This window comes from Amphibalanus amphitrite, unplaced genomic scaffold (genome assembly GCF_019059575.1).
Source record: "Amphibalanus amphitrite isolate SeventyFive unplaced genomic scaffold, NRLGWU_Aamphi_draft 000692F_arrow, whole genome shotgun sequence".
NCBI classification, from domain to species: domain Eukaryota; kingdom Metazoa; phylum Arthropoda; class Thecostraca; order Balanomorpha; family Balanidae; genus Amphibalanus; species Amphibalanus amphitrite.
In genome coordinates this window covers 125993-145619 of record NW_024882186.1, presented here as the reverse complement: position 1 = coordinate 145619, position 19627 = coordinate 125993, and the positions used below count along the sequence as shown (strand labels likewise).

The following is a 19627-nucleotide window of genomic DNA, read 5'->3' as shown; positions in this document are numbered from 1 at the left end:
CACTCAGCGCCTGGAAGACGTCAAAGACCGCTGGGACTGTCTGGTGCAGATCATTGAGGCGCAGAGTCTCCGGGTAAGTACGATCCGCGCGGGACCGCATGCCCCGGCAGACCCTGACCAAGGGGCATGACCCTGACCAAGGGTCCAGCCGGTCAGAAGGGGCGGGGAGGCATGGCCACCGGTCAACGTCACTCACCTCGCTGGCTGCCGCTGGGCTGCTTAGGTCCCTCAATAGTCTGCCAACGGCCGGCTCCGAGCCGTTCTAGTTGTCCCCGCCGGTCTGTGTTTTCGTAGATCAGTCGCGCTGGCTATCGTCATCTGACCTGCCGTTTAATCTGCATGTCCTCCGGCGGTGGTGCGGTGCGGCTGACCCCCTCGGCGGTCGGTCGTCTCGCCGCACTCTGCCTGCCCGCGTGTGCCCCAGCTGCCCGGTCCCGTCCCGCCGCCCCTCCCTGGAGCGGAGCAGTGACGCGCCACTGCGCCCGCGCCCGGCAGCTGCAGCGCTGCGGCATGAACGTGCGGCCGCGCGTCGCCTCCTCGACGGATGACGTGAGCGGCGCGCCGGGCGGCGCCAAGAGACGCCGCGTCCAGTCGGCCAACGCGCACAACGACTTCATGACGGCGCTGCACGACTTCTCCCAGTGGTCGCTGGCGGCGCGCGAGCGGACCGAGCGCGCGCTGAGCTGCGGCGGTGACCAGGCGGCGGCGCTCTCCGAGCTGAACCAGGTGTGGCGCGAGGTGGAGGCGCATCAGCCGGACGTGGAGGAGGTGCGCCGACTGGCGGCCCGCCTCTGCCGCGGCTTCCAGCAGCGCGGCGAGCGCGACGACGTGCTGCGCAAGGTAGAGCGCGTCGAGGCCGACTACCAGGACGTGCGCCGGCTGGTGGCCGAACGGCGGGACCGCGCCGAGTACCTGCTGGACGAGGCGGCCTTCTACGAGGAGCTGGGCCAACTGGGCGGCCTGGTGGATCAGCACCTGGCCTGGGTGGAGGGCGTCCGGCCGCGGCCCGCCGGCCGCATGGCCGTGCTGGCCGCCTGCAAGGTGAGCTCAGCGCCGTCCCGACCCGACCGTCCCCGCCCCGTCTCCAGCATGGCCCCACTCGCCGCAGGTCGGCGCTCAGTAGACACTAGACAGCGGCTGGTGCTCGGCATTCTCACCGCGCGCTACGAGACATTTTACTAGCGTGCAGATGGCTGACTGCTTTGTTCAGTTTGGTTGTCACTTACTTGCATTTCACTCACACCATATTGCTGGACATAAACAAAGCAAAAAGATTATATTGCCGCATTTCCCTTTTCGAGTACAGATACAGATACGACATTTTATGAGGGCTGCTCGACCTTCAACAAGTTTCATGATTTGTGAAGTTTTCGCAGCTGTTTTTGCTGGGTTGTCAGGGCCACGGGCGGTGACGCAGATCGGCACAGCTCAGTCTGGCGTGGATAGTTGACGCTTTATCTATCGCAGGAGCGCCTGGAGCAGATGCAGCGGGACGAAGAGCGTGTCACGGCCATGGCCAACAAAGCCAAGGACCTCATCAGCCTGGGCCAGGGCGACGAGGAACAGGTCGAGGCCGACGTGGACGTCTTCCTGCAAAAGTGGGAGACGGTGATGAACAAGTGAGTGCAGACGCCAGACTGAGGGTGTAGTCACCGACGTTAAGGCTTAGGGGTCGCTGAATTGCCCAGCAAGCTTAGTGGTTTTAGCCTACATTAAACATTTTTGGAAATGAAAAAAATGTGAATGAGAAGAAGGAAAACCAATGGTTGCCAAAAAGCTTTTTAAGCTGGCGACTCTTCTCCCTAATGCTTTTGGAAGTGAAATAGTATATGTATTGTACAAGTGCTGAGTTCCAGAAGACAATGAGTATCCAATATACATCAGTCGTACAGGCCTGCTCCCGCTACCTCAAAGCTTAATATTTCTTTGTGTCCTCACCACCAGGATTACTGAACTCGAGACGGAGGTGAGCAACACGCAGCCGGAGCGGCCGGCCGCCTTCCTGGAGGCCGTGGCGGCCCTCTCCGGCTGGGTGGCAGAGCTGCACGACGCCCTGCTCGGCGAGCCGTTCGTGGTGCGCGCTGCTGCGGAGATGGAAACTCAGCTCGACAGGTATAAGGTGAGTCAGGCTCAGGACTCAGGGACCAGCGAACCAGAGACTCAGCTCGACGGGTACATGCTGAGTTACGGAGTCGCTTGACAGTGACAGTTTTGAAAAGGAGACCGAGCTGTTACTCAACAGGGTGTATGGTTACCTCTGATCTGAAACCACTGAAAGCCGTTATTTTTACCTTGTCGCTGTCTTTCTGTCATTGAATTAAACACCAAGTCCCTCGGCGAGCCTGTGACTCCAGCCACCGCTCGGTTTGTGTGCTGCAGGAGCTGCAGTCGGAGATGGACACCCAACAGGCCAGCCTGGACTTTGTCAACTCGAGTGGCCAGGAGCTGATCAGCGCCGGTGACGCCGAGCTGCGCGGACAGCTGGACGAGCTGAACCAACGCTGGGGCGCCGCCGGGGCGCTGCTCACCGACCGCATGGCCAAACTGGAACAGGGTGAGAGGCACTGGAACATTGCAGTAGACTGAGGCAAATAGGAACACTCGAACATAAACGAGGAACACGTGAACACCGGAGAATGGTGGGGTAACGGTCCTACTGAAGCACGGTAATACTGGAACACGGTCACATATTCTATCACGCGGTCACACTGGAACATCCTGAATCCAAGAATTTACCGGGACGGATGTCACACGGTCACATTGGGTCAAAGTCACATTTGGACGCAGTCACCTCTTCACAATGGAGTATGGCGGATCACTCGTTCATTCCCTCATAGTCATCCTGAGTCAGCTGCTTTACCTGCTTTTGCAGCGATTTTCGACTCGTACCAGTACCAGACGGAGGGTGACGGCGTGGAGAGCTGGCTGAGGGAGGTGGAGGATCTGCTCTCCGAGCCGGCCGCTGAGGGGGATGCCGCCGCGCTCACCGCTCAGATGGAACAGAGCGACGTAAGGAGGCGGCGCTCTCGGATGAGACAAATCCCGGTCAGGGGTCGGGGGTCGGGGATAAGGTGTTGGTGGTGCCTTTCGGCTGGTCTAACGGACTTGGTCTAGCGTAGATTATTCAGATAAGCTTGTGGTCTGGGGTTTAAAGGGGCGGATGGAATCGTGATTACTGTGGATCTTACGAGACTGGTGGGTTTGGAGCCGCGGGCTGGTTGCTCTGCTAGAGCTGGGGTCTACGAGATATGCCTGGCTCTAACCGCTGATTCTGTCTGCTCCCGCGCCCGCCCCCTGCGCAGGGCCTGCTGCGCGACACGTGCTCCCTGCGCACCACGCTGGAGGGCGTGCTACGCACCGGTGACCGGCTGCGCACCTCTGCGGCCCCGGAGCTGCGCCAGCACCTGACGGAGCGCAGCCGGCGACTGACCGAGCAGCTGGACACCGCCGAGCGGCGCGCCAGAGAGAGGGCCCAGCGCATCGAGAAGGCCATGGAAGACTGTAAACAGGTGGGTCATGACAGCATTGAGAACGCCATGGGCGAGTATAAGACGAGTCAGGGCCGAGACACTGAACCGAGGCGGAGTTCTTATCGGTAGCGGTCGCTCTATGTGACCTTGTGTCCGTGGTGTGGCCGCTTTGCTGGTGTGTGACAGTGTATGACTCGGACGTGAAACTGTGTGCGACCGTGCGTCCGTATAATATGTGACCCTGTGTGACTTATGGTCGTGGCGGCAGGTGGCTGAGCAGACGCCTGCTGACTGAGATGGTCCCTGAGGTGGAGAACGTTATGTGACCGTGTGTGTATTGGCGCTGTCAGGTGGCGGAGCAGACTCGCCTGCTGACTGAGATGGTCTCGAAGGTGGAGAACGTTATGTGACCGTGTGTGACCCCGTGTATTGGCGCTGTCAGGTGGCGGAGCAGACTCGCCTGCTCTCGGAGCTGGTCTCCAAGGTGGAGTCGCTGTGTTACCCTGTGTACACATACACACCGGCTTGTATGTGACCCTGTACACATGCAGCTGTGTGACTGGTGTGTGGTGTTCGCTGCCAGGTGGCGGAGCAGACCCGCCTGCTGTCCGAGCTGGTCTGCGAGGTGGAGTCTCAGCTGCCAGCCGATACGGCCATCACCACGCCGGGTCAGCTGAACGACCTGCGACAGCTGCTGACCAAGCTGTCTGCTCGACTGCTGGAGGGACAGGCCCGCCACGAGCAGCTCAATAAACAGGGTCAGTGTCCCTATCCCACCTACGAAGGGCGATGAAGGGGGACAGATCCATCATGAGGGACTGAAAAGATTCTTTGGGTACCTAGCGGGTGACTCTTTCACTGTCCGTCATCATTCCATTTATCATTGGCCCCTAGCGACCGGATTCGACAGGTATCGGATGGGGAGGTGGCGTGTGTCTGCACTCTGCATGGGTCTGTGACCGGACAGTGCTGTGTGTGTCACTGTGTGTCTGTGCGGCTCTGACGGGTCGTAGGTGGCTGTGAGCGACTGGCGAGTTTGTTATCGGGTAATGTGGATCTGTGACCTGGTAATTTGTGCCGTTGTACGGGCCTTTGACCGTCCAGTGTCCACCCCTCTCCATCCCACAGCGGACGCGGCGGCCGGCGCCGCCTGCCAGCGCTGGCTCGAGCTCAGCACCCAGCTCACCGCCCGTGCCGAGCGCTGCGATCAGGCCATCGCCAACTACGATCAGTTCAAGAGTGAGTGATTAACCGACCCTCGCACCTCGCTGTCGCACTGCTATAGCGTATTAATAGCTTGCTAGCGATCTGGTTAGCTATATGGTTGCTATCTTAGTCGTTGTTCTGTGGGAGAATGATTGTCTTTAGTTTAATGGGAATGGCTGCTCATTCGACGGGCCTTTTCCTCGTTACATTTATTATTATGTTAGGCTCGTATATTGTAAAGCTCTTGAGTTGGTTCATGGTTGTTTAGTTTAAGCTTACGTTTTAGGTGTTATCGCTAGCAGCTGATGTTCCACTTTAAATACCTGTTGCTTTTTATGGTGCTCGCTCGTATGGTTGTTTAGAATCCCACAACTATTAGGCATTTCGGAAACGATCCTAAATATATTATCGACCTTTAATCCTTATCCAGTTCACGCAGTGCAAAAATAGAACCAGGACCGGCTGCTGAATTTAAATGAAATTTCACTTAAGATCCCACGGGGCCATATTTTTCGCCTGTTGCTGCCGTGCAAAGTTCTTAAATCAGTCCTGAACTCCCGATTCATTTCTTAACGGACTTATATGCCTTTTCATAACCGATCCAGGCAATGTCATTTTGTATCCATCACTTTTGCTGCAATGATTTGCTACGCATCAACATCTGTACGTTCGCTCTGCACATCCTACCGTTACGCAGCCAACTGTCGCGTGCACCCGGGCATGTTATAATAGTAGTGCGGCTGGCGCCTGTTCTCCCGAACGCCGAGCTGGCCCGGCGACCGGCATGCGCCGCCCGCGCCGCGCCGCCCGCGCCGCCTCCCCTCCCGTAGTAGTGGCTCGAGCGCCGGGAGTTAGCGCTGCATGTGCCCGCTCTGGCAGAGCTGACCTTCGCCGAGAACAGCTGGTTGGACCGGCTGGAGAAGAAGCTGGCCCGCTCGCCGCGCCTGGCCGCTGACGCCGAGGAGATCAGTGCTGAGCTGGACGTAAGGAAGCCCTAGACAGTCACGGTTGGGAAGGGGAGGGAAGCACGGGGAACGAGAACGGCTGGATGAGTAGACTGACATCAGTAGGCGACAGCTGATGATTGTTTATGTTTATGTGGGGACTAAGAATGGAGAGAAAGAGGAACATCGTTTGTGCTGAAGGCGTCATCTAGATAGCTGATGGCTGGGTACATTACGATTTTATCAGCTGGCTGGATGCTCATTGCTGCACCTTATCGCGACTAACGCCTGCGTCATTGGCCAGTAACATCGCATGGCCTTAGCCACGCGCTCAGTGGTCGTGTCACATCTGCGCTGTGTTGGGACTCCGTCCGCCGTGTATCGCCCAGTAACTGGTTAGGTCCCCTGCATTGTAACCGCTCCCCCGTGTCTCAGGAGCTGGAGACGTACCTGCACAACCACCCGGCCGAGCGGATCCCGCAGGTCCAGACGCTGGCCGAGCAGCTGACGGCGGCCAGCGTGCTCCGGGACGAGGTGCAGACCGACCGGGACAACATCGTGCACCGCTGGCAGCAGTTCAGCGAGACGGTCAGTCGGGGCGGCGGTACTCCGCCGACCTTCCTCCAGGAACCGTCCTCATTCCTTTCCTCAGGGACGGCGTCCGTCTGCTGATCTCCCCTAATGGCGGCGCCCATCGATTTCTTACCTCAGCGCCCGTCAGCAGACCTTTCCGTAGTGATGGGGCACGTCCGCTTTCTTACCCCAATGGCAACCGCCTTCCTTCCCGCAGTGGCGGTACCCATCCGCTCTCCTCCCCTTGCACCTGTCACCCGACTCCCCCTGTTGCGGCATTGTCCGCTCACCTCCTCACCCATGTATATTGTATATACAGACGCTACCGCCTGCGTAGGCTGCACGCACCGGCCCCCATCGGTCGGAGATCCTGCTTGCTGATAGATAACGCTTGCCTGGTGCTTCGTTTTGTGTTTGTCGGGGCGTCAGTTTTGTTTTCGTAGCCATTTTTCCGGGCTTTATGTTGGCAGCGAGTGAATGAGACTCGACTCGCGTTGTTTGGAGACGCGTAAAACTGAGAGTCGCGGCACTTTGCATTTGATGTGACTGCAAGTCACAATTTTTGTATTGTGCTGAAGATATTCTGGGTGTGGCACGTCTTGGCACATGTTGCCGTTGAAATAATTTTAGACAGTTTGGGTATTCTAGCTGACTAACATCTTATTTTTTTTTTTTAGGAAAAGTTAGCTGTCACATTTTGTTCTAGAGCTTTGATATTGTCAATGTAGTTTTAAGCACGAACCTACTTTACTCTTCAGCATTCATTTTTTATGAAGTATTACTTTGAAAAAGGGAAGCAATTACGGAAGGGAAAGCAGTGCGCAACTGCGCAGCCTGCTCCTTTGCCTCGCTACTACTAAATGGCATGACAGTCTTAAACCTAACAACCGTTTAACTCGAAACCACTAGGTGGTGCGGTCCATGTGCAATGTGCAGGTACTAACCATGCCTCACCAATGTAACGCTCACCCGCTGACTATTTCAATCTCTCGACCGCGTTCTATTAGCTGCCTAATTGTTGTTCTCTGATTAGCTCTAAGTAATTCTGCAGTAATTCTGGCGCCGGCTGACGCTGTGTCTCTCTCAGTATCTCTATTGGTGCACTATGTAGCTCTGCCTCTCTCTCTCTCTGCTGTGTGTGCTATCTGTGGGTGCGGGCGGTGCGGCGCGGTGGGCGGCCCGTGTGCTGAGCGGTGCGGCGGCTCGGCCGACAGGCGGCGGAGCGGCGCGGCGCGCTCGCCGACGACCTGGGCGCCGCGCAGCGCCACGAGCGGCAGCTCTCGGAGACGCTGGAGTGGCTGTCCGGCATCCGGCGCCTGCTGGCCGCCCGGCAGGCCGGACCGCTGCCCGACTCCGAGGCCGAGGTACGGCCCGGCGGACCAGGGGGCGGCCACTGAGTCTACAGGCGACCGAGTGGCACCGGGGGACAGGCGCGGCGGCACTGGACGACGACTGAGTGTGGGGTCCGCGCCGGGGCTTCAGCTACCGCCTAACGCTTATTTTACTGTACTGACACACCCGGGATAAAAGAACCTGTCTGGATCTACAGCTTGCTGGATGAAGGATCGTGAAGGTCAATTACGACATTGTGTCGGAAAGTATTGCATAGGCTAGATGGCTGCGTAATTTACGTTATGCTGCTGCATCAGTTGAATGGCTGCTGAAGACCTTCACTGGGAAGGCAAATATTGAAGACCTTCACTGGGAAGGCAAATATGCTGCAGGGGGCTACAGTTAGGTGTAAAGTCACTAAGTTCTGCAAAGGACTAGAAAATAGTTGTTTAAAGGGACTGTCCCACCTTAACATTAGATTTGAGTTGAGATAGCCATCTTGATGGACGTTCTTTGAAAATCAGTGCCGTGAAAACCGTTTCTCCAGCAATTACTTCATCGCAAAGAAATTTGAGTTTGATTTTGACATCTGTGCAAATAAGTGCCACAGTGTATTGGTATTGGCACTTAAATCTGATGACGTCATCAGGCTTTCGAACGTCCGTTAAATGTTTGACTAAAACGTTTTGTAGCACGCGGTGGTATATGCTGCGTTGCGCGCAACAAATGCCGCACTTTTAAATAAAGTCGCTAGGAACAGCGGAGATCCCAAAAAGTAAACAAAAGTAAAAGTCTAATATCTTGAAAACCGGTGAATATTTTTCGGTGAAATTTGGTAGATATTCGTTTTCGCTCTTTCTGAACCGAGCGACATCACTTTCATGCCAATTCATAAACTTTTTTAAAGGTGGGAGGGTCCCTTTAACTGGAGGGCGGGGAAATGGGAAATCATGCTCTTGTTTGGCTTTCCGAAGGTCTGTATTTTTAACACAAGGGGATTACTAGGTAGTAGGTAAGCCAGGATAGCTAGGAAGTTCATATCTGCCGTGCATTAAAGACCGCTGCTGGGTGTTCTATGTGTACTCTGGGTGACTATAGGACCGCCGGTGGTTTCGTGTGGTGTGACCCTTGTCCGTCGGTGGCCCCGCTCTGTCGAACACCTGCGGACCACCATTTGCCGTGCGATGTAGTGTAGTCACCGCGTGACTGTGACCCTGGGCCCTCCTCCGACTGCCGGGCCTCTGAGCTCTCCACCGACCAACCGTCGGCAGACCACCACAGCGCTCCTCTCAAACCTGCTCGTCTACTCCAAACGCTTTGTAACAAGCTGTACTTTTACTTCATGCTCTGTGGTGTTTTCATTTGCATGACTTTTTATCTACTGCATGGTAGATTTAGCTTCATAACATTTCTTGCAGGCCAGTTTGCTGTTTTATATAACGATAAGCATCTTGCACTAAAAATGACCTTTGCCCTGCATTGTTCTGTGTTGTGCGTTCTATTATGTCATTTTTTAGTTTCTTCGAGTGGACGAAGGTAATGACGAGTCTACAGCTTGCGCCGATGCACTGATATCACTGTTGAGATGTATCTTCCAGTGTAAGGTTCGGCTTTGCTCAGGTGCTCAGGTTGCCACGTTGTGTCGGGTGGACTAGGCCATTCATGGGGATCTATGCGACTATTGGGGTCGTTACTTTAGTCTTTTTTGAGTCTATTTTTGCTCTTAACTTCACTTGTTTGTATTTTGTTTCACACTCGGCTAAGCGGTAAGCTGACTTGGATGCTTTCTCATCATCGTTAGTAATTGCTTTAGGTGATTCTTTTTCTATTGTTTTACTTTATTGCACATCAATGCATTATTAGGTTTTCTGATGAATACCATCGTCATGGGTACACAATGTCAGTAAGGGTCTTGCACCTATCAACGCCTTGATGTGTCGCTGCTATTATCAGCTGATTCCGGGCCATCATATGAGACTTCTTAGTAGCTACCTATTATACCAGTCGTTATCTCTCCAGATTGCCACCATGCTTTTTGCATTTGTTCATGTGTGCTCAGTGTATGCGGCTACTTAGCCGCCTACCAAGCTGCGACCGAGCGATGTCTTTCCGCTGACATGGTATCTTTGCTGAGGCGCTGTGACGACTCTCCGGGTAGGCTGTTGGTTGGTGACATACTCAGTACTGCTTTTAAGGTGTGTTTTGGGCCATTTTTTCGGCCCTGTACCCCCGTCTGTATTGCCGTGAGTGCGCCCTCCGTGTCCGTCCGCTGACACTCGTCGATGTGGCTGCCAGCTCAAAATTATTTGTGACTAAGACCGCGTCCCTGTGTATTGACAAACTCGCATTCTTGTTTCTGATCGTTTGTCTCTATATGCTGGCGTCCAGGAGCTGTCGGCCGATTTCGGTACCGCCGAGCGACTGCTGCGTCAGCTCTCTGAACAGGCAGCCCGCTACCTGGCAGAGGGCAGGGAGAACGCGGCAGCGCGTCTCCAGGAGCAGCTGGGAGTCCTGCAGGTGAGAGAGGCTGGGAAGTGGAGGTGGAGAGAGTAAGGGAGAACGCCCAGTGAGGCTAGATGGACTGGGAAGTGCTGTGGCGCGCACCTCGCCTTGCTTTTGAAGCTGCAACTATGGTTTGCTGCTGCACGGGTCTGAGTGGTATGGTTCGCTACTTCGGCTAGAGGCCGTGAGGCAGCAGTGTTGGATATCACCTGGCAGTAGCCCATTCAGTACCGTATGTTTTCTCCACGAGCGCCACTCCCGTCACCTGAACTGTCCGTCCCCGACAGAGTACGTACGGCGAGGTGCGTTCAGAGTACGTCAAGTTCCAGACGCCGGCCGACTTCGAGCCGCGTCTGTCGGCGGTGGCCGGACGGCTGGCGGAGGCGCAGCGCCAGGCCGGGGAGGCTGAGAAAGAGACGGACCGGCCCGAGGGCATCCAGGCCCAGATGGACAGCTGTCTGGTGAGTGTGACACTGACACACTGACACACTGACACAGAGTACCTACACTGACAGTAACACTGACCGGCCCGAGGGCATCCAGGCGCAGATGGACAGCTGCCTGGTGAGTCTGACACACTGACACACTGACACAGAGTACCTACACTGACAGTAACACTGACCGGCTCGAGGGCATCCAGGCGCAGATGGACAGCTGCCTGGTGAGTCTGACACACTGACACTAACACTGAAACGCTGGCACAGACACTGACACACTGACACACTGATGCACTGATATGTAACTGACACTGACACAGATTCACCCACTGAATGGGACCAGCTAGACACTGACATCATCAGACACACACCACAGGCACACCTATACCGTTGCCTGTATTCCTCTTTCTGTGTATGCATGTGCATTGCTAATGCAATCAGCGCCTGTCTGCTCACTGTCTGACTGTGTGTGTGTTTTTTTCCGCTAGTTTACTGTGTCTTTATTCCCTCAGCGGCTGTACCAGGGTCTGGCCGAGCTCAAGTCCGAGGTCGAGTACGTGATCCGCACGGGCCGGAAGGTGGTGGAGGACGGCGCGTGCGACCAGCCGCAGCAGCTCACTGAGCGGCTCGACTCGCTCAAGGCGCTCTACAATCAGGTGCGTGCGCCCTCCGGGTCGCCAGTTTAGTCGGGTTGATCGGGTCAGGTAGGCGAAGCCTCGATTAGTCAGCTAACTCGAAGGAACTAGCGGCGGTGCTGCATAGTCTATTGTTTTGTATAAGTTGTTGCGTGTGCGTTTAACTGGAAGGAATTAGCCACTGTAGTTTTCTCCGTGGTTTTGTTGTGGCTGGGCGTCCGTGTGATCGTTGGAGACAGACCCAGTAACTGTCGTCCCTACCCCGCAGCTCGGCTGCCGCGTGCCGGAGACCAAGTGCGCGCTGGAGGCTCGTCTGCGCGCCGCCCGCCGTCTGCCGCCGCTGGAGCAGTGGCTGACTGAGGCGGCCGCCGAGCTGGACGCGGCTGAGGCGCGCGGCGACCAGTGCCGCTGGCCGGACGAGGCGGACGCCTGCCGACGGCTGTCGGAGGAGGCGTCCCGCCGCCAGACGGCGCTGGCCGCGCTCGGCGAGGCGGATGCGGCGGCGCCGGCCCTGCAGCGGAGGCTGGCCGAGGCACGGGACGGCTGGCGGCGGCTGCAGGCGCGACTGGCCGACCGGGCCCGGCTGGTGCAGGTGAGAAAGAGCGGCGAAACAGCTGACGACGGAAACTAGAGGGCTTAATATGTCTTTGTTCATTCTCTTCTTCCTTAAATACTTAATCTGCTCTCCAATCGAAAGGGCAGCTTTTTCACCCAAATTCCTTCTTACGTCGCAACTGCCAGCGCCATCTGTTCTGACCACTCAGCCGTCAGGAACCTGTTTGCGCGGGTAAAGCAAATGCGGGGCCCCCGGCCCAGTAACCCGTCGTATGACTCCTCCCCCTTTCGTTGTCCCACAGGAGAAGCAGGAGGCGAGCGATGCGCGCCTGGCCAGCTTCGAGTCGGACCTGAGCGACCTGGACAAGTGGCTGGAGGACGCCGAGAAGGCGGCAGAAGACAGCGGCAAGGCGCAGGTCAGAAGCCCGCCTCCCCCGGATCTGGTGTAGCGCCGAACGTCAGATGTGATGTACTGCCGCGAAATGGATGCTTACCCGTATTCTGACACAAATCGTGGCTACGAATTACAAACGCGTATTCTAGCCCAACGGATTGCATATCCGGTAATTTTCCGCCTCTTTTCCCACTCTTTTCTTTGACTGCCGCCGAGTCATCTCCGGCCGCTGTTTTTCCGTTTCTGATAGCTACACGCCCTACCTCTGACTACTAGTCTCCTCAGAGTACCGCCGTCGCCCTCTGCTCTGATGTGTCCCGCACCGCTAGTCTGATCGTCGTTATCTACCCTCAGGAGCTGGAGCGGCAGCTGCCGGAGCGCCGCTCGCAGCTGGCCGCTGCCCAGCAGACAGCCGCCCAGCTGGCTCTCACTCAGTGTGAGCAGAGCGTCAGCAGTATGATGTCCGAGCTCAACACACGCTGGATGGAGGTCACCGACAAGGTGCAGGTCAGTTCGCCGTCCGGCCGGCTGGTAGCAGGCACTACTCTGCCGTGCAAAGTCAAAACCCATTACGTCAATTTTGGGTCATTTTTTGTTTTTTACACCATTATGATCGTTGTAACAAGGTGTATCGATTGCACCAATACGTAGGGTGTTATCTTATATAGTTTTCGAGAAAAATCAAAATTTATATTTTCGGAATTACTAGGTCAGTCATCGAACATCATGAATTCAATGAAAGTAGCCACTACGTTCAATTTCGAGGCAAAAGCCATTAGGTGTGCCAAAATATAGGATTTTGATAGCCGGCTAAATGCCACAAAACCCATTACGTTCACAACCTCCGAAGTATGTAGACTTTTGGCATCAATGGATACATGCCAGAAGTGTCAAAACCCATTACGTACGACTGTGATGAGGACGTAATGGGTTTTTACTTTGAAATACTGAGTGATGAATTTATCGAGAAAACCCCTACCGAGCCACGTGTGGGCTTTTGCCAGAAATACTGCAACTCAGACTTCCTAACGTATGTGATTTTGCCACTTGTTTGACCTTCCAGCCATGAGAGACCTCACTTTTTTTGCAAGATGTCTGAAAATATAAGTTATTATTGGTTTGATGTAAGGCGCTGTTTTTTTACCTGTAGTTCAAATGACGCGACCCCCCGCTATTCTCACTTGGGGCGAGAAAAGCCATGCGAAACAGCGATTCCCAGGCTAAGGAGCGCTGGACCGAGGCCAAGAGACGCGCCGCGTCGAGCGCCGTGTCTCCCAGAAACACTCGAGAATTTGTGACGAAGGACTTCAACAAGCACCAGAGCCTCAAGAGGGTCAACCAGATGCTCAAGATGTGAAAGGGCGCGTTTGATGACAACCCCAGAAAACACGAAACCATGGATGTCAATGGTCGCACCCTAACGACGAACAGAGATAAGGTGACGGCGTTCAATCGCAAATACATAAATACGCCTCCGTATCAAGACAGGTGCAGGTAAAGTACATCGATCGCCGGGCCAAGAATCAGCTGAAGGAAGCCGAAGCCGGCTCCTGTAAAGAGTGCAGGGGAGGCAGAACGGGATTCTGTTCCCCGTTCACCGAGGAAGAGAGCTGTTGCGTCAAATCTCCAGTGCCCAGCTGAAGAAGTCCCCAGGGCCCGATGACCTGTGCAACGAGCACCTCTGACATCTGAGCCCGGTGGCCTGCAGAGCGCTGCTCCTACTCATCAATGTCTCGTGGCGCCGGTCCCGTGGCAGTGACGCCGCGCCGTCATCGTGCCCATCCCCAAGTCGGGGAAGGACCAGAAGGACCAGAGGCTCGTGGCAAGTCACCGCCCGATCGCCCTCACATCCCGCATCGCCAAGCTGGCTGAACGAGTCGTCGCATCCAGACTTAAACATCTTAACACAACCCGGCACATAGTCCCGCCCGAGCAAGTCGGCTTCAGAGGGAAGCCGGACATGGAAGACGTCATCGCTCGTCTGAGTCAACAAGTCCAAGACGGATGGCAGCTGAAGCCGTGCCCCCCATCCCCAAACAGCTGCCGGACGGCGAGTCGGCGCAGAGATTCGTCCTCGTAGCATACGACTTCACACGAGTTTACGGCAAGGTGGACCACCGCCTCCTGCGCGCCTGCCTCGCAGAGCTGGGAGTACCTTAGGAGTACCGACGACGACGTGCATCAACTCATGGGCAGGACTTTCTCCGGGACCGGCAGGCCTGCATTGAACTCAACGGAGCAAGAAGCGGCGGGCGCATCTTCAGGGCGGGACTGCCACAAGGCATCGTCCTGTACCCGACCTTGTTTTTGTTGTGGTCGGCACCACTAGCGTCAGCAATCCGAGCCCTGCCGGGAACCATGCCATTTATGTTCGCGGACACTTCCACACTATGCTCGGACAACAAGATCGACGTTGCACGGGGGCGGGCAAAGCGAGCGGCGGATACCCTGGTCAGATGGACACGGAACAGCAAGGTGAAGGAAGCGAGCCCTAAAATCCGGGGCGCCTCAAGTCCGTCTGCGGATGGCGCCAGCTGGGTCGTGAGGTCTGCTGGCTCGGGACCTCTGAGTGGAGTTGCCGTTTGAGCCGCTGCTCCCAGTGCGCAACCCACCCTGGCTGCCGACTGGTGCAATCAATCACATTCATGCTGGAGATACGAGCGGAGCTCCTAGCCGGAGCTGCCGCCTCCTCGAAGAGGGATGCCGCTCTCCACCACCTGGCGTCATTGACCCAATGCGCAACCTGGTTGTGGACCGACGGGTCGGCGACTGGCGACGTCCTCCACGTCTTGGCCGGTGCACTGATCATCCACGCCAATGAAGACCGCACCGAGCTGAAGAGGCCCGCAGGAGCACTATGCTCCAGTTTTAGAGCGGAGATGCTGGCCATCGCGATGACCCTGCGCAGCTGGGTCCATGTGGAACATCCATGTGGACCCTGCGCAGCTGCGCGACGGCGACGTCGTCGCGGCCTTGGCCCGCGGCTTCAGGCGCCATCTGGAGCCGCTGGCTGACGGGCGACCCTGAGGTCGCCCGGGAGGAATAACAACAGCAATATGACCCTGGTCCCTGGAACACCTCGCAGCGCATTTTCGTGACTACACACTGCCGATAATCATCTGCACAGATTCCCAATCTACCCTGGTCGCGCTGGGGGAGGACCCTGGGCTCAAGAGGACGGCGCAGGTGACGGAGGTCTGGAACTGCCTCCTCGAGATCGCCGCGCCGGACCGCCCAGTGATCGTGCAGTGGGTCCCCTCACACTGGGGGATCCCAGGTAGTGGTGCCAATCGGAACTTGGGCCTTCGGAATTCCGATCTTGTCTAATGTCCAATTCGAAATTTGGTTGGACAAAGGTTGCAGGCTTTGGAAAACATTGGACGATCACTTGCTACACCTCAGCATTTTTATCAAGTAATCGTGTACAGCATTGATTGGCAAATAGAAAGCTCAGCTGAGCTCTCGATATGATCAACATTCTTGGGCAGGTATTAGTACATTAAAATATGACAATGCTGAATGTTAATTATTGTGTAGTTTTCGGACATCTTTGGAAAAATGGCTCGCTTGAACATTTTTGGACGGAGAGTCGACGAAAAAGCCGGAGCCGGACATTGGACGGACATTGGATATAGATTTTTCTGCAACTGGCATCGCTAACCCAGAGTAATAGGTAAAGCAGCGGACACGATGGCAAGTGGCAGGTGGCGAATCCTTGATCCAGCGGCGGTGGATCAAGGATTCGCCGCCCTTCCCATTCATTTCATTCATTTTTATGTCAGGTATTTCATTCAATAATCCATTACGTTTTCTGAACTTCTCCATCAAATAGCATCACAAAGAGGACGTATTGGGTTTTGACAGTTTTACAGTGATATAAAGGGTTTTGACTGCACCAAGGTGGTCACACGTGTTGGGTTTTGACAGCTTCTGGAGACGTGTTGGCTTTTGACTTGAAATGCTTGTTGAAAATCGGTCTGGTAGAACCCAATATTAAAGATATTTCAAAATATATAATGAATTGTGTTAAATCCAACTGGATCCTATAAGCAATTGTAATTTCACTTCCCCTGATATAAGTTTCAAACAGATCCATAATTTACATATGCACCTAAACGAAAAATGGCTCTCCTGTAAAATTAAATTTACCGGGAAAAGTCGACGAAGGGGTTTTTGACTTTGCACGGCAGTACTCGTCTATTACTGGTTCACAGTGAATGGTTCTCAATTACTGGTTCACAATCGCCGTCTCACAGTCACTGGTTCACAATCCCTGGCTCACAGTCACTGGTTCACAGTGACTGATTCACAATCACTGGCTCACATTAACCGTCTCACAGTCGCTGCTTCACAGTTGCCTTTCCACCAGTCAACGTTCCACTGTCACTGCGGCTGCAGTGGGTCATAGTCACAGATTAGTTGCTCGTGTCGCTGAATCTGTATCCGGCTATTGTGGTCCGCTGCACTCCTACTCAACCAGTGTCCCGGCGTGTAACCGCTAGTATCCGGTTCAATGCGACCCCGCTGTTACACTGCATATACATAGGTGTTAATACACCGCTCCACAGTCCACACCCAGACTGACTTTTAGCAGTCACTGTACCAAAGCGTCACATATTAGTTGTGTACTGTAACATGCACAGAACATGCAAAAAGTGTACAACAAAAAGCTGCAAATACTTGCTATTGGTGCAATCGAAAAGGGGTTTCGTTGGATGAAACTTGTTCGGATATATTTCATGAACCTGATATTATAATTTACAACAGGGCCTTGGGGTTTTAGACGAAATGGTAGGTACCACGTTAGCATACCATTGTAGGAAAAGAGTCCCTGTAATTGAACACGATACACGTCGTTTCTCCCTCACTGACATCATTCCTGTGATTTTTTTACCTCGTTTTCTAATGCCTGAAGCTTAAAGACGTCAAAAGTTGATTCACCATTTACAGCGTAGGACTATGTATTTTTTTTAGGGACACTTTTTACTACTTTGAGGATAACATTTATTTGCCTAGAAACCTTTAAGTGGTTTGGTGCTTTCCCAATTCGGAGAGCCGTCGGATATGACATTTTCTCAGAACGTGTTTGGGCAAAGCTTGCTATGAATGGCACATTGGACCAACTGAGTGTCTAACGCCTGGTTTCCGGTGTCCATTGAAAGCTTCAGAGGAGCATGCATATTATTTCACAAAGGCGTTTCATGGGCTAACGTTCATACTGAATGTCATCAGTCCGCTATGTGCCTACAGACATTGCCAGCCTTGCTAGCTGCGTGCCTACACACAGGGTCGGCTCTAGCTGTCTGCCGTCATCCAGGGCTGGCTTTAGCAATCTGTCTACATCCCAAGGCTAGCTTTAACCGCGTATCTACACACAGTGTGGGCCCCAGCTGCCTGCCTACACACAGGGCCTGTGCCACCTGTCTGCCCACACACAGGCACGTCCGTTGGCTACACAGTACACACACACGGTTAGCTCAAGCTATTCCCCTATGCACTCCATCTGTCCAGGATGCCTGTCAAGTGCCTATACACATTGTCGAATGTCGAGCCTAGCTCCCCGCCTACGCACGGGGTGGACTCATATTCTGTCGTCTCCCACCATTCGTTGTTTACCGTCTGTCCACTGTCCGTCCGTCATTCGTCCGTCCGTCCATCGTCCCGTCATTCGTCCGTCCATCGTCCGTAAATCATTCGTCCACCGTCCGTCCGTCGTCTTGTCATTCGTCCGTCCACCGTCCGTCCACCGTCCGTCCATCGTCCGTACACCGTCCGTCATTCGTCCGTCATCCGTCCGCTATTCGTCCGCCCGCTGTCTTCTGGGGGTCGTTGCACCTGTGTTGTGCTGGTTTTATCGGGATGGCAATGGGCATGGTGCCAATATGCACGATACATGGGGCTCTGTTGTGTCCATCGGCTTTCACGGGCTTTAAATGTCACTGCTTGATCGCATTGGGTACATTACACGCCTCAGAGGCTTGGGTTGTTGACCAGTCTACATAGGGTGGTAGCGTATTGGACGGGAGCCTGGGCACTGGGCAGTCAGTCACTAATGCTCAGTCGTTATTCAGCTCATCACTATAGCCTGTTACTAGCCGCTTGCTATTTAAGGCAACCAGTTGCTGGGCTGGCAATGGACGGGTTTTCCCAAGTCTGATTATTGTGAGCGATAGGAAAACGTATGTAATTTTTCTAGTTGGGTAAAGGCTGATTTTTACGTCACCGCTTTTACCGTCGTCCTTTGGAGGAGCACTGGTCACCCACGATTCGCGAGCTATTCAGTGGTCCATTCATGTCCATTCAGCCCAGTGGGTGAGCTGTACGGTGGCCGCCGGCCTGTCTGGGCCAATACCGGACATATGAGTAACTTTTGGTTTTACTGTGATTCGACTTGCGCGATAGTCGCCTGAGACCAACTTCACAATGCTGTGAGTGCAGCTCGCCGGCCGCCTCCGTCTGTCACTATGCTGAGGCGCTGGGCGGCGCCCGGCGCCGGCGGCACAGCTGCGGCCTTGTGGTACCGGTCCCTCGTACTCACTGATCACGGCCCGGCGCCGGCGGTGACTGCGACCGCGCAGGATAGCGTCCTTGACCTCTCACCGGGGGCGGGCGGAGCGCTGGGCAGACGGCCGCCGCGGCCGACGGGTCGTACCGGCCGGCCGGCCGGGCCGCCGCCCATACACCTCAGCGGACGGCGGACTCTGCTGAATACTTCACGTGTGGCACCGCGTTGGGTGGAGTTAGTTGGCGCCCTGTCTCTCATATCTGAGTGTCACCAGCCTGCACACTGCAGCATTACCATTCTGCAGCGACCCGCGGCCAATGTCTGTCCTTATTCTTTCGGTCTGTCACAGGCGACAGTCCGGTTGTCTCCCGGACCGGACCGTACCCGGACCAAACCATACCACCCGTCCGGGTGGGTCCGGACGGCACCGGAACGAGCTGCTGCACTCAGTGCTCGATCCCAACTCAGCTCCGCCCGGCGTTTGCCGTCACATTTTATTGGCCATGAATAAGGGAGGATTAAATTATAAAACACCGAGCTGCAAAGCTGCAAATTGGTGTTGCGGGCTGCCTGACCCAACTAACCGCAGACGGTGGAGCGTTGCGGGCCGGCGGGTCAGAGTAGCGGCTGTGTCAGACCAGCGACCGCCCGCCGGCCGCCGCCGGCTGCCCCGCTCCGTACAGAGCGGCAGCCGCACGTCGACAGCGCCCAATTGAGCGGCCCCGTCCGCCGAGCGCGGGTCCAGGGGCGGCAGCGGGCCGCGCCGCGTCTCCAGTGCAGTGTCGGCGCCGCGTACAGCGACTGGTGGTGCGGTCGGGCGGAGCGGCAGAGCGCGTGTGTGCGACTCAGTGAGGGACGGGACGTCACTCCGAGTGGAGTGTTCGGAGTGAGGGACGGAGTGACTCTCAGTGAGGGGTGCTGCTCAGTGATGATCAGGGACAGGCGCTCAGTGAGATAAAGAGCGCAATTTGGCGAGGACCTGGCTACTTCTGAGTGAGTGAGAGTGTGTCACTCCATGTGGAGCAGAATGTGACTCAGTGACCCACAGAGTGCCGCTTAGTGAGGAACAGTGTC

The 19627-nt window shown here is 55.3% G+C and overlaps 1 protein-coding gene across 1 annotated transcript in view; it reads left to right on the top strand.

The window, feature by feature from the left end:
* The first annotated feature begins 751 nt into the window (after positions 1–751).
* The window catches only part of LOC122364707 (dystrophin-like), a 141557-nt gene continuing 122681 nt past the window's right edge, over positions 752–19627 (top strand). The window contains exons 1-18 of the mRNA XM_043335356.1: positions 752–1041; positions 1468–1619; positions 1945–2119; positions 2380–2554; positions 2873–3009; positions 3303–3509; positions 3913–3954; positions 4054–4228; positions 4599–4709; positions 5556–5659; positions 6056–6208; positions 9914–10042; positions 10315–10488; positions 10623–10688; positions 10977–11120; positions 11368–11691; positions 11957–12070; positions 12403–12555. Of these exons, the coding sequence (XP_043191291.1) occupies positions 1018–1041; positions 1468–1619; positions 1945–2119; positions 2380–2554; positions 2873–3009; positions 3303–3509; positions 3913–3954; positions 4054–4228; positions 4599–4709; positions 5556–5659; positions 6056–6208; positions 9914–10042; positions 10315–10488; positions 10623–10688; positions 10977–11120; positions 11368–11691; positions 11957–12070; positions 12403–12555 (2559 nt within the window). The 5' untranslated portion in view covers positions 752–1017. The remainder of the gene's footprint in view (positions 1042–1467; positions 1620–1944; positions 2120–2379; positions 2555–2872; positions 3010–3302; positions 3510–3912; positions 3955–4053; positions 4229–4598; positions 4710–5555; positions 5660–6055; positions 6209–9913; positions 10043–10314; positions 10489–10622; positions 10689–10976; positions 11121–11367; positions 11692–11956; positions 12071–12402; positions 12556–19627) is intronic.